The 14813-nt window shown below is 49.7% G+C and overlaps 1 protein-coding gene across 4 annotated transcripts in view; it reads left to right on the forward strand.

Annotated features, from left to right (window-relative positions):
- Ltbp2 (latent transforming growth factor beta binding protein 2) overlaps positions 1–14813 on the forward strand; it is an 82884-nt gene that overhangs the window by 42535 nt on the left and 25536 nt on the right. For all 4 annotated transcript variants that reach the window (XR_015739215.1, XM_087911640.1, XM_087911643.1 and 1 more), the window contains exons 9-13: positions 8845–8919; positions 9778–9900; positions 12742–12906; positions 13125–13340; positions 14075–14094. Coding sequence is in view for 3 of the 4 variants with exons in the window: in XM_087911640.1 (XP_087767766.1) it covers positions 8845–8919; positions 9778–9900; positions 12742–12906; positions 13125–13340; positions 14075–14094 (599 nt within the window). In the remaining variant the exon portion in view is untranslated. The remainder of the gene's footprint in view (positions 1–8844; positions 8920–9777; positions 9901–12741; positions 12907–13124; positions 13341–14074; positions 14095–14813) is intronic.

The following is a 14813-nucleotide window of genomic DNA, read 5'->3' on the forward strand; positions in this document are numbered from 1 at the left end:
AGAAGTAAAACTTGAATTTGCCTCTCGCGGAGTCTGATGCTGAACCCACACGAAATGAAATGCTTGCTGTGTGATCATGTGCTTTTGTAGCCTCCCCCACTCTGTAATCCTGTGTCTACAGCAGTCACGTGAGCTCCGTTCACTTCACACCTCGTTTGCTGTATAGTTGGGTTTCTACTGAACACACAAGACTTTTTCTTGTCATAGTCCCTAAAAACTACACGGTGCTAATTTGCACATAATTTATATTGCATAAAATATTATAATCAATCTAGAAGTGACTTAAAGTTATGTGAGAGAATTCCCATAGGTTCTATGCTAGGCCATTTTTTTTTTCAAGACAGGGTTTCTCTGTAGTTTTGGAGCCTGTCCTGGAACTAGCTCTTGTAGACCAGGCTGACCTCGAACTCACAGAGATCCACCTGCCTCTGCCTCCCAAGTGCTGGGATTAAAGCCGTGTGCCACCACCACCCAGCTCAGCCTCTTCTCTTCAATGCCATGTCTACTGGTCATGGGATTTGAGCAGGAACAGAGGGCAGGATGCAGAGATGCAGGCTTTAAAGATTGCTGTCATTGGTGAGAGATACTTGGCCTGCTCCTTTAAGCAGAGGCTGGAGTGCACAGTGACCGTAATACCAGTTGTGAAAGACATCCTCACTTGGAAGGTGGGAATGAGTGAGAAGGCCAACGTTTATGCTTCGGGGGCTGTTTGCCTGCCTGTCTGCCCCTCTCATGGCTGGGCTGTATGCCAGTCTTGTGAGTTTAGCCCCACTGGTTGACCAAGGACCCTGATCCTAGCGGAGCTGGCCATCTTTGACCAGTCAGAGCCTGGACTTCAGCCTCAGTGGAGATGGGAGAAGATCTCTGGAGCAGTTGCGCTACATGTGTGCGGCGGTGCAAAGCACAGGCTGAACCTGCATATGCACAGTTAAAGCTCAGCTCTTTCCCTCCATCCCTCAGGTGGTGCCCCAACCTTCTCCCACCCTCCCCAGTGTTTGGCACAGCTCAGCAAGCTGGGCAGCAGGGTACAGACCCTGGAATGGCAAGCATTCCAGCATACTGAGCAAGAAATAACAAAGACCAGGGCAACGTAAACATTTCCAACAAATGAAACTGCAGCAGCACCCTGCTTGGGGAAGAGGCAGGACATTAAGGAACCTTGTTCGTGCTGACAGTTTGCCAAGACATCAAGCGCCACACCTTGCCCCCAGGGCTGGCACGGCTGTCCCTTTAAGTGGCATGACAAGCCAGCTACTGTGCAAGCACCGGAGAACAAAAGACGCTGCTGAAGGAGTTTGGGGCGATGGTTGGCCAGAAAAGCAGAACTTCTGGATTCGAGAACATTCTCATCCTTTGCGACTTTACTTTTATTTGTCCTCTGATAAAATGGGACTCTGTCTCTGAAGGGAAACGTTGTCTTCCCCAGCGGAGTCAAGTCATGATGGCAGCAACAGAATGGGAAGCCTGGGACCCACATGACTCCATGACGTCCCCCAGGTCAGATCGGTCTTTCAAGGCTCCACGCCCGACTGTGGAAGACAGTCACTGTGGAATGCTACTATTTCTTTTTCTTTAAGATTTATTTTTTTTTATTATGTATACAATGTTCTGTCTGCACGCATGCCTGCGGGCCAGAAAGGGGCACCAGATCTCATTATAGATGGTAGAGAGCCACCATGTGGTTGCTGGGAATTGAACTCAGGACCTCTGGAAGAGCAGCCAGTGTTCTTAACGACTGACTCCAACCCCCAGTGCCACTATTTCTAACATACAAAAGGACTGCCTTGAAGTCATAGTTCCAACAGCACAGACAATTCCCTTTTCTTCCCGAGAAATTTCAGAGCCCTATTCCTCAGGGAGATGGCTCCAGGAGTCAGCCTAGACCCACTGTGGGCCCTCCTTCTGAGTGACTGATACAACACGTCCCCCTGTGACCTCTGGGATTTAGCTCCAACCCTGCCTTCCTGACCCCTTGGGAGTTAGTACAAGGTCCCAGCCCAGAGTCTCTTCAGTGTCCTGCCAAAGTCTGGGAACACACCGCTCTCGAGAGCCACTTTGATTGAGGCCAGATTTTTGACTTTCCATATAAGACAGACATCTGGGGGAACTGGAAAGTTGGCAGCTGCCTCATCAGGCTTGGCACTGGCTATGTCAACCCCAAGGCCCCTTTGCTGGAACAGGCGGGGCTGGCACCACTTGCAGTGGTGGGCTCCAGCTGTTTGCCACGAAAATGTCTTTCCATCTGCCTGGCCTGGGATGCATTTACCTCAGAACCCAGGCCCCCTCTCTGGTTCTCGAGGGGCCAAGGACTCTGTCCCTCTGTCCTTCAGGGAAGACAGCATCTTGTGAACTTTGATGCCGGCTACTTACTAAACTGTCATTTTACCTGCATCGTCTCATTTAATTGGCACGATATTGAAGCCCGTGCAACAGATGGGGAAATGCAGCCCCGAGAAGGCTGAAGAACTCATCTACGACTGCAGAGAGTGAGGGCACTTAAAGCACGGTGTGTCTGGTCCTGATCGTCCTGGGAAGACCTGGACCTGTTTGCGAGAAGCACAACCTAGGGACTAGACTGGGAAGGAGTATGCGCGCCAGCCTTGTAGCCCATGAGTGACTTGTGCGTGAAGGATCTTGCCCATCAAAATTGGCAGGCGGGTCGGTTGGCAGTGTGTAAACCAGGCCTAAGTGTTAATGGAGGCATGCTCAAAAAAATCGCCCTAGACAGAAGGAGGGAGGCTGTTTCCGAGGGGTTCTAAGGAGAAAAAAGTAAAAGGGTAGATGTTTATGGAAAGCAGAGCTCAACTGGAAACTGCAAATGCTCAGCAATAAAATGCCCTGTGCCTGGAGTTACCAAGATCCTTCCTGCAAGTGGTACACCTATCAAGAACAGGTGTTTCAGAGGTGGGCAGTATCTTGCCTTGAGAGGACAAGGGTCTATGTGAGTGGCTGAAGATTTATCGCCAACTCACTGAACAAAAGCTCTGTCCCATAAGGATGGTGATGGAGTTAGTTCTGTGACGTCAGATAACAGTTGCATCTGTGAGGATTTGTTTGGGGCATAGAGCCTTAGGGCAAGTGACAGCAGCAATGACAGTATTGTTGGGGTCACCCTTAGCAGCTGTTTATTTAGAGCATTTGGAAGAACTTCGTATTGCAGTGAATCCTAATGATGCTTGCAGGTGTCATGGAATGCCATATCCATCGTTCAGAAGGACGTGACGCCTAAGTCCACCCTTTCCTGCTTCTAGCGCTCTGTAATTCACTGTCTGTATGTGGATTTCTGGAGCTCTGGCTTAGGTATTTAAAATTTGGAGGACCTCAGCTTGGAGAGTAGCTGTAATGGGGTAGGGTTTTTCTATTCTCCGGGACCTGGGTTGAGACACTAGTCCCCTGTCCTAGAGAAATGGGATGTAAATTCCAGTCAAGTTGAGGAATTATTATCTCTGGCTGGGTGCTGTTCTGAGAGCTTCTTCCAAAGAATTGGAAGCCGCCTGGGCATTGTGTCCCAGGCTTAGCTAGCTCCCGCCCCTGTGATATGTGGTGTCTCTGACTTACTCTAGGAAGGGCTGGGGCATGGGTGACTGGGTAGACTCTCCATCTCGCTATTTGTAGTGACGTTGGCCCTCAGGTCTCTCCGAGGAAACAGATGGGGGCCGTCTTTGAGGGAACTGTCCATTCTCATTGAGGGGGTCATGGCCCTGGACCAAAGAGAAAGTTCGCATCATGGACAGTGTGATCATTGCTAGGATGTAGTGGCTGCTGTGCTCAGGGACTCACAGGCTTAGAATTTGCTTTAATTCCACAAGAAAGAACTTGGTATCTTCCGTATCGGCTGCTCCCTGTTGCTGTAATAAAGCACTGTGATCTAAAGCAACTTAAGGGGAAAGGAAGGAAGAAGAGAAGGGAAGGAGGAAGGGAGAGAAGTTAGGAGGGATGGAGGGAGGGAAAGAGGGAAGGAGGAAAGAAAGAAGGGCAAGGTAGGGGAAGGAAGGGAGAACTAACTCCTGGATTGAGCCAATTTTGAAGATCTTTCCGACAGCCATTGTTTCAGCAAAGCGAGTCTTCACGGCATCCCTACAAACTAATTTCCACCCCCTCTTCTACAGCTGAACTATAGGCCAAAAGAGAGGAAGAACAGTGCTCCGAATTGGAGACAATCCAGGAACTCATTGTGTGTCTGGCTGTCCTGGCTGTCATGTGCTCTCACACCATTTCTCCCAGAGGAATGGGGTTGCCCTCTGGCATAGCCAGGTGCCTGAGGTGTGCAAACCCGGGGCAAGCCTCCAGCCAGCTCATAAACCTAAGCTTGGCCTTCCAGGTCAAATATGAATCTATTCTTTGGGGAAGCGATGCACCAGGCACCCTCCATAGTTCCCTGCTGTGGGCACCTGTCACACAGGCCAACATTGGCGTAGTGTAAATAGCCCTGTGGCCAGACATGTCTTCACTGTCTCCTCCCAGCTCTGCTTGGGGAATCAGGGCCAAAATTGTCTCAGCAATTAGTTTGTCTTTGTTGAGGACTCCTTGAGGGTCCCAGAAGCTGAGGGGTGGAATGAGTAGGACAAGACAGACTACAGTCATGGGTGCTCTGTTCTTCTGCCCCATCTATGAGTAACAGGAAGAGCGGAGGATGGGCAAACACAAGGGCAGTGACCAGAAATGCCCAGAGCCACATGACCGTGTTTCTCTATCTGAGCAATTACCCACATCTGCCCTACATGGGCCCTTCAGAGAGATTTCGGTCTTGTCAGGTGTCAGACTACCAACTGTAAGAACACTGAAGGCCCCATGTCCTTGGACTCACATCGTAGCCACCTTCTGTGTTTATTTGTTTTTATGCGCCTGTGTGTTTTATTTATTTATTTATTATGTATACGATATTCTGTCTGTGTGTATGCCTGCAGGCCAGAAGAGGGCACCAGACCCCATTACAGATGGTTGTGAGCTACCATGTGGTTGCTGGGAATTGAACTCAGGACCTTTGGAAGAGCAGGCAATGCTCTTAACCTCTGAGCCATCTCTCCAGCCCTCAATGTGCCTGTGTGTTTTATCTGCTTGTATGTCTGTGCACATCTGTGCACCGCCTGCATGCAGTAAGTACCTGGGGAGGCCAGAAGGTGTTGAATCCCTAGGGCTGGAGTTACAAACAGTTATAAGGCCTTGCTGTCTGTGCTGGGAATCGAAGCACTACCAATCTACTGTTTTCTCTTCAACCCAGCAAGAGGAGAGTCTCCTTCCAGGACAGGGACATTTTAGAAGAAGCCCACGCTTCTATGACTGTAGCCAGGGCCTCTCAGCTTACACAGCCTGGGCTCCCATGGTTTTCTTCAGGTTCCAGCAGCTGGTATTCCTCTTGTTCACAACTCTAGCCTAGCTCTCTCCCAATCCAATTGCCCAGAAAGCATAGATCTGCCTGACTTCTCTTTTGATGTCTAAGAGGCAATATTGCCTGGCCTTTGCCATATTGAAACCTGCCTGAGAAAGTGCTCCTCTCCTCGCAGCCTCCTCCTCTTCTTCCTTTCCTCTTCTTTCCCTCTGTCTCTCTGTGTGTCTCTGTGTCTCTGTCTCCCTCTGGCCTTTGTGGCAGAAGTCTGCTTTTGACCCTGACTCAGCTCTTTCCAGTCTCTTTACCTTCCTGAGCTGTGCTTTCCTGCTCTGAAAAGTGGGGGTAAAACACCTTCCTGACTGTTGAGATAGACAGACAGGCTGGTATGGCCCAGTGTCCTCGCTGCTCAGGCATCACACAAATGCTAACTTGGCGTAACTCCTCAGCCAAGGAGTGGCAGCCTCTGTGCATTATTTTTTCCCAGCTTCTGCTCCTCACAACATCTGCTGCCGGCATCCAATCTGCCAGTCTTCTGACTTTTCCTGACAATGTCCTTTCATTTGCCCCTCCCTTCTGTCCTCAGCACATCAGGCCCCAGGCCAGGGACATGTATGTCTCCAGCTTCAGTTCCATCCTTCTGTCTCACTCCCGGTGTTTCAGAATCCACACTTAGTCTGAGTGGTGTCCTAGTCCAGACCTTCAGCCTCATGTGAAACTTCAGAGAAGGTGGGTCAAGTCATTGAAAAATTAGAACCTCAACTTGTTATATTTTTTTAGTAGTAGAGAAAGCATTAAACCTTCCTGGTTAGTGTATATCTGCACTTGATCTGTCCACATGTCACACTGACACACTTGGCATGCAACATGCCCTGGGGTGGGGTTTCCAGACAACTGGCATGTCATGTGTCTGAGTTTGTCATGTTACAATTATTGTGGTTCTGAATGCTCTGCTTCCTGGACTTGTATATTGCCTGGCATTAACTTCATCAGTCTTGCCTGCAAGTATGTCTGTATGCAGGAGTCAGATCCCCTGGAACTGGAGTTACAGACAGCTGTGAGCCATCATGTGGGGTGCTGGGAATTGAACCCAGGTCCTCTGGAAGGACGGACATCGCTCCAGCCTTCTAAATCGGTCTGGACAGAGCAGAGGAATGATTCTAGAAAATGCCTGCTAAGTACCTGTGGTCCCAAGAAGCTACTGGTGACACAATCACATGCAATTCCGAGAAGCACAGCACTGACAGTCCGTGTAATGACGTTATCAGTCAGAGCACAGGGTAAAAGTCATGGCCTATCATATATGATGACATGGATAACAAAAGCTAACTGGCTAAGAAGACTCTGTGAGATACAAAACTGTTTTGGCTCCCATCGATAACAAACCTTGCCCTAGGTACTGTGAGAAGTGGCTAATAAGTAAAAACTGCAAATGCACCCAGAAGAACATTTGCAGGACAGGCACGCACGGTAGCACACACCTATATTCCTAGCGCTGGGAGACTGAAGCAGGTGGGGATAGAGAGTTTGAATCTGCACTACACAATGAGATCCTGTTTAAAAAAATCAAAGGAACGGGACAAGAGGAGTTGGGACTTTAGTGGTAAGTACAAGGCCCTGAGTTCTGTCTCCTCAAACTTGACTGTACAATTGAATCAAAGTGTCAGTCAGTCCTGCTTCCTCTTCTTCTTGAGAGAGGATCTTGCTGTGTAGACTACAGTGGCCTTGAACTCACAGAGATCTGCCTACCTCTGCCTCCTAATTAAGGTGTGAACCACCATGCCCAGCAAAATTGCATTATTTTTAAAAATTATATTTAATTATGTCTTTGTGTGTCTTTGTGCTGGTATATGCACCCGAGTGGCCTGGAGAGGCCGCAGAGGGCGCTGGATCTCCTGGAGCCAGAATATCAGTTCTCTGCTTCAGGTGGCTCCTCGGCACTGAACTCAGGTTGCAGGTTGGGTGGCAGGTGTGTTGAGCCGCTGAGCCATCGCCTTGTCTCTCTTCTAAGCTCAGGAATTATGAGCTCAAGTCCTCCCTCCCTCCACCTCCCTTTCTCATCAGCACTGGGGATCAAACCCAGGAGGTGATCACACTCACTGGGCTGTCACTTTAAAACAATGTTTTGCCTTTTGTTATTTAGTATCAATAGGGGCTTTTTGTCTCTGTGATGTAAGGGGGATGTTGTGAAATCAAAGCAGGATGTGTGTTAGCATCAAAATACTGATATCATTTCCTTGTTGGCCAATCTGCATTCAGATGCCTCCCGTGTAGCTATAATCGTTTCCAAATAAAAAGTTAGTAACACAAACAAAGCATGTTTGACCATATGTTATATTACAAAATGTGAATGTGGTAGAGTGTATTCTGCATATAATATTATAGCTATATATGTGGTATAAACTCAGGCAAAAATTTTTTATTTTTAGTATTTAAAAAAACAAATTATTTTTGTTATGTGAGATGGGGTCTTGTTCTCTGTTCAGGCTGGCTTTGAACTTGAACTTCAGCCTCCTGGGTGTTGGGATTATGGGTATAAAGCATCACTGCAGTTTCTAAAAACATTTTCTTACTGAAATATATATGTATATACTGTACACAATATGATATTTTGAAATGAGAATACATGTACATTAGTTAGCCTCAAAAAACAAGGTGGAAAGCAATCAAAGAAGACAGTCAACACTGACTTCCATCCTGTGCATGTGCCTACACAGACATACACCCCCATGCATCACACCCACATGAACATATACATATGCCACACACACATATGCACAGACACAAAATACGTGTATTGCTTTACATTTATATACGTGCTAATAGGCTCAATTGTTTTTGTGTTTATTTGAGGGAAGGGTGAGATTGCTTAAAATCTCCTAATGATTCTCAAGTATGTAATGCCTCGTTATTAGTTGGATAGTAGGTCCCTTGAACTTATTTCTCCCTTCTGAAATTTATGACTCTAATTCCTTTGTTTGTCTGTTTTGTGTGTGTTCATACTCATGCATGATGTGTATGTGTGGTGTGTACCTGCCACGGCATGCAGATGTGGAAGTCAGAGGGCCACTGTGGGAGTTGCTTCTCTCGGTCCAACATGTGGGTTCCGGAACTTGAACTCAGGTTGTCAGACTTGGTAGCAAGCACTTTTACCTGCTGAGTCATCTTACCGTCCTGAAATTCACACCCTTAAACTCCCAGCTCCCAAACCACTTATGTGGTTCCTCCACCCACCCCCAGCTCCCCATACCCGCCATTTCCCTCTTTGATTCTGTAGGTTTGCCTTTTTCAGATTCCACACAATAATGTGATCAGGCTGGGCTTGCCTTTGTGTATCTGGTACATTTCACTCAATATTGTCTTTAAAAAAAATCAAGATGGGCCAGGAGGATCTTGATGAAAGCAAGGTGTAACGGTTGCCCAGGGAGATGTTTGGAGAGACCCTGAGACATCCAGACTATGACTACTGGGTAGATGGGTTCCAAGGCCCTCCCATGAGACCTGTCCTCATTCCTCAGCCTTCCCAGTGGTAGAAAATGGTCAGCTGGAGTGTCCCCAAGGGTACAAAAGACTGAACCTCAGCCACTGCCAAGGTAAGATGACCCCAGGGCGGGGTGAAGCGGAAGGGTGGGGATGCGATTCTGCCTGCTAATGCTGGGGCAATATGCACCCCAGGAAGGATGAGAATCTGCCACTGCCTAGGAGGCCTCTATTGTTCAGAGAACTGTGGAAGCGACTGGTCCTAGGGATCTTAGACTATCAAGTCTAACTTGAGGGCGCTGAGAGATCCAGGGTGCTGGGGTCACCCATCCTTACCCACTTCTGGTTAACCCCTAGCCAGAAACCCTACACATACACTCTCAGTTTCCCAGGACATTTCCACCACCAGGAAACCACAATGAATTAGTGGGGACCTTTGTGGGCTCCTTCCGTCAGAGCATAGCTAGGTGGTTGGGTCTCCTTTCCAGCTGCCTCAGCCCATAGCCAGGTGGTAGGGAGGCACAGGCGGCAGGGGTAGGTGGACCATGAAGCCTACTCCTGCCCCCATCTTGATGGCCTCGCTGATGTATCTTTGGGCCAACTGAGGCAGAGATCGCCTGCATTTGAGCCCACAGAGGGACCAGACCTTGGGACATAAAAACCAGTCAAAACAGTCTATAAGGTTAAATGGGGTGTCACATTTAAATATAAAAGAGTCTGAAGCATGCAGTAGTCGCTCCGCAAATGTCAGCTTTCCAACTAAGGTGGCTACTATGTGCCAGTTAGTGAAGCCGCTCACAGTTTTCCCATTGAATTATTCTATCAGCGTGGGCGGGTGGTTACTGTTAGAATCCATGTTTGGCAAGTGAGAAGATCAAGGCCCACAGAGAGGTCCCACCCTGTCTGTGGGGATGGCAGCTCCCTCCCAACCACCCGGCTTCGGCTGAATGAGCGTTTCTCCACCCCTGCAGACATCAATGAGTGCCTGACCTTGGGGCTGTGCAAGGACTCAGAGTGCGTGAACACCCGGGGCAGCTACCTGTGCACCTGCAGGCCTGGCCTCATGCTGGACCCATCGAGGAGCCGCTGTGTATGTGAGTGACGGTGGGGCTGAGGGCGAGAGACACCCTCCGGGGGGACAGTCCAGACCCAGAGTGGCAAATTTCCCAAGACCTCATGGCCTCGTGCCCAGAGCTCATATGGGGCTTTTCTTGGGAAGGAAGGCCTGAGCAGAGCACAGTAAAAGCTGTCCCTAAAGGCCACCTCTAGCTCACAGGGCTCTCTGGCTGGCAGCAAAGTGCCCGCTATGGGGTCTGGGAAGCCCATAGGAGGAACAAACCTCTGCTGCCACCCAGAGGTAGTGGTTTGTCGAAAGGGTGGCTGGACCTGACGTCTCTAGGGACAGGGGAGTCCTGAGAGAAAGAGAACCAGGATGGGAGAGAAGGTCAGTCAGCTTGTGGTGCAATAATAGCTAATCAAGGCCCCAGGGACCTTATAGTCTTTCCTTTTCCAGGTCCCTTAAAGTTCTATCAAGCTGGGCATGGTGGTACATGCCTTAACCCTAGAATTCTAGAGGCAGGGGTCAGCCTGGTCTATGAAGTAATATCCAGGCTGGCCAAGGTTCCGTAGCAAAACCCTGTCTCAAAACAACACCAACAACAAACAAAACAAAACAAAGCTTTCTTTATCAGGTGCTTAACACCCAACATGTCTGAATGCCAGGAAGACACCCCAATACAACAATATGGAGAATCAGGGGAACACTGGCTTTATTTTCTCTTCCTTCGCAGTGCTCCTCCCTCCAGTTTCCTCCAAGCATTCACTATGCCCTCCCACCCTCATTGGAGAAGGCAAGCTGGTGACTTCCTGTCACCTGACAGGGGCATAAAGCCATCTCTGGAGGCTGATCCGGCTTCCTTATATCCCACCTTGGGATGCAAAGGGATAGAGCATGTCCCCACAGTAACCCAAGGGAAGTGACCACTGAAGGCAGAGATTGCCCCTGAGGATGCGGGACTCAGGAGCTGATGGATATGCATGTGGTACCTGACCTTTGCCAGGGTGTACATGTGTGCCTTGCTGTGTTTCATCTCTGTGTCCCTGTGAAGAAAGGTTCTTCAGCCAGTAGTCACAGAAACCCAACTCCCACCACCTTAACGGATGAGCACAACTAGGAAGTGAGAGGGGGCAAATGTGACCTTGTTGGTTGGATTCAACTCCCCACAATGCCCCGGAGTTTTGCCTTGCTGTTTCCTGGGTTGGTTTCCCAGCTCCTTCAGAGGTGTCCTCTGTAACTGGAGGTCTGCCCACTGGTTCCCAAATAACCATTTTGAGGCTTAATAGTAATTACATACTGCTTGGCCTATTAGCTTAGGCTTATTATTATCTAGCTCTTACAACTTAAATTAACCCATTTCTAGTATTCTGCATTTCACCACGAGTCTCGTGGCTTGTTACCTAGCATTTTACTTCTCAGGCAACTGCTGGCATCTCCCTGACTCTGCCCTTTTTCTCCCTGTATCTCTGTTTGGATTTTCTGCCTGGCTCTATTCTACATGGGCATTGGCCAAGTCAGCTTCATTACTGACCAATGGTAATAAGACATATTCACAGGACAGGTGGTGGTGGTGCATGCGTTTAATCCCAGCTCTTGGGAGGCAGAGGCAGGCAGATCTCTGTGAGTTCAAGGCCAGCCTGGTCTACAGAACTAGTACCAGGACAAGCCCTAATGCTACACAGAGAAACCCTGTCTCAAAAAACCAAAATGAAAAAAGAAAAAGATGTATTTGCAGCATACAGAGAGACATCCCACATTAGCTTCCATGTACCCTAGACTCTCAGTCTGAACACAGTCACCTGTTTTCTAATAATCCAAGAAAAGTTGCCAAGCTGAGCAGTAGGGGGCTTACTTTCTCAAGTGCCTCTTCCTGTCCCAATCACTGTGACCAGAGATATGAACCTCAGTCTTACAATCAGGAAGTGGCCCAAGGTGGTGGGCCACAATTTTGGAGCATCGACACACATGCCGGGTCAGCCTGAGTGCCCACAGCCCTTGGCATCATTACTCCACACATAAAGAAGCTGCAGCCCGGGGCGTTGTGTAGCCCAGCGGGTAGCAGATATTCGAACTGACCAGGGCTCCTCAGAATCTTTAATTCTCAACTGTGGCTGCTGCTCTTGTCACCCCTCTGTCCTCTGACAGTCTGGTCTGTGGTCTGAAGATTTAAGTCTCTTTCCAACCTGTTGGTCATACATTTTCCTACTGAGAGAATAAGCAATAGACTATTTTTTAATATTCACTTGCTTTTAGCTCCAAGGATTTATGGTTTCAGTGGTTTTAAAATTATTTTTGCCTTGTGTTTATGTGTGCATGTGTAGGGCTTAGCCATGCTCGGCAAGAGCTCCACCACTGAGCTACACACCTGGGTTCAGTCCTAGTTGTTTAGTTAAGTGAGCCATGCATACATTGATTCAACATGCATTATTAAGCAACCATATACCCCAGACACGTGGGTGGCCCCAAGTGACAAGGATGACCCAGACAAGATCCCTGTCCTCTAAGCTCTCTGGCAATCCTCCGGTTCTCACCTCGTCTCATCTTCCCAGAGAGGTTTGCTGTGTCCCTCAGGGTACATTGCTCCCTGCTCATCTTGAGACACTCAAGGGCAGCAGGTGGAGGCAAACAACTCTGTCCCCAGGTCCCACCCTCACGTGAGGGTGGCAGGGCCTCATCAGGTGGACACTCTGAGGAGATGTGGGGGCATTCCACTGCAGCCCTTCCTCCCAAGGCTCTCGTGAGCATCCCAACTTCCAGAGTGGGACATGAGCCAGGCTAGTCTCAGTGCTGATGACTGACCGCACCTCTGTCCGCTGCCTTCTGTGTTTTCTCCTCCCACCGGCTCCCTGCCCGTTCCCACATGCTCTGTCTGTTGCAGCGGACAAGGCTGTCTCCATGCAACAGGGACTATGCTACCGGTCGCTGGGAGCTGGCACCTGTACCCTGCCTTTGATACACCGGATCACCAAGCAGATCTGCTGCTGCAGTCGTGTGGGCAAAGCCTGGGGCAGCAAGTGTGAAAAGTGCCCCTTGCCTGGCACAGGTAACCCCACCCTCCCCCCAACTCTGGCCACTAGGATACCTGCTCAAAGCCAATGGCCACTTCCCCAGCCTGGGTAGATCTCCCCTCCAAGTCAGAAGGCTCAGTCTACACTTCCATGTTCCAGACCTGGGACTCCACCTGCAGACACAACTGTCTTGTCCCCTAGAGGGAAGGAAGGTGGGGACTAAGGCCCTGGTTCATCCTCTGTCATTTTTTAGAGGCCTTCAGGGAGATCTGCCCTGCCGGCCATGGTTACACCTACTCAAGCTCAGACATCCGCCTGTCCATGAGGAAAGCGGAGGAGGAGGAACTGGCTAGCCCCTTCAGGGAACAGATCCAGAGAGTCAGTGGACCTCTACCTGGAGCAGCCGAGAGGCAACCACTCCGGGCAGTCACCGACACCTGGATTGAGGCTGAAACCCTCCCTGACAAAGGTATCTGAGCTGGGGGAGGCACCTAAGGACCTCCTTTTCCGTATAGTTCCCTGCCCAGGTCTTAGGTTTAGGACGGTAACTTCAGCACCGTTTCCTGGGGCTCAGGACGTGTGGGCCAGGAAGAGCTTACGCTTGCGTTCTCAGCTGGTGCTCTGGAAAACAGCCGGGTCATGCCCAAGTCACCCAGTACAGGAGGCCTGGAAGCTGTTAGGACCAAGTAAACCAGGAGATTGCCAGAATTACTCCAAGAATCGGGGACAGAGAAGCAAGGACAGGACTCAGTGGCCATAGATGCGGGCACTAGCCCAGTCAGAGGCAATGCATTTCCTTCCTGGAAGTCCTCCCTTCGTCAACGGCCCAGAGCAGGGAGGAAGGAGAGTAACCCATTTGATCAGAACCACAGGAGAGAGGAGATCTGTTGTGGGTCTAATGAGGCTGGCTGATGGGAACTTCTGTCCCTGGAGACTTGGAAGGAATGCAGAAGACTTCCTTTCTCCAACTGACAGGTTAACTGGGCGACCTGTATGCCCAGTTAGAGCTTTGGATTTCTGGGGTGGTGGGTCCCTAAAGGGAGCTGACAGGCTGAGGTGACTAAAAAGGGTTGCACTCTGTGTGTCGCTCGTCTTGCTGGGAATGCAGGGCTGTGTAGACTGTGAGGCAGCCAGGCTGGGAGCGAAGAGCAGAAGGTCACTGCCTCCCCTCCTGGAGCTCATGATGTCATCTTCCTTCCCCAGGTGACTCTCAGGCTATCCAGGTGAGTGAGGCTTCCTGCCAGGGAGCCTGATTAGGGTGAGACAGAGAATGACATAGACCCCAGGCATAGTCTCGGGAGGGCAGAAAGAAAGGATGGAGCATATACCGGATTTTACTTGGAGAAATCACAAAGTGGAGTCAAGGACCCATGTGACTGTGTACTTAGTCCTGGCTGCCATTCAAGCTTGATCGCTGTGCATGAAGCCTAGAACTGGTCCTGAATCTGACATGTTTTCTGAGCTTTTTTAACACATACCCTCTGTGGGGAGCTCATGGGAAAGCAGAAGCATGGCTATGAATACCTCCAACCATTTCACTGAGGAAAGGGCATCTGGCTTCCTTCCCTAGGTCCAGATCCCCTTTGCAGCCAGGGCTGAGCATCTCTGAGCATCTCCTCCAGAGGAGTGAATCTGCCTTCTCCTCCTCCAGGCCTTGACCAGTCTGCTGGTTCCTGCTCATCTCCTGATGGCGATGAGCTAACCTGTCTCCATGTACCGCTTCTTCAGCGGCCTTGATTTCCAGCTTAAAAACCATGTGCTGAAGCCAGGCAGGGTGGCGCACACTTTTAACCCCAGCACTTGGGAGGCAGAGGCCAGCCTGGGCTACACGTGGAATTCCAGGACATCCAGGGCTACACAGAGAAACCCTGTCTAAAAACAAAACAAAACAAAACAGCCACGTGCTGTCCTCTCAGGTCAAAACTTTCCCTCCATGTCCTTG

This window comes from Myodes glareolus, chromosome 11, assembly GCF_982192425.1.
Source record: "Myodes glareolus chromosome 11, mMyoGla1.1, whole genome shotgun sequence".
Taxonomy (NCBI): Eukaryota; Metazoa; Chordata; class Mammalia; order Rodentia; family Cricetidae; genus Myodes; species Myodes glareolus.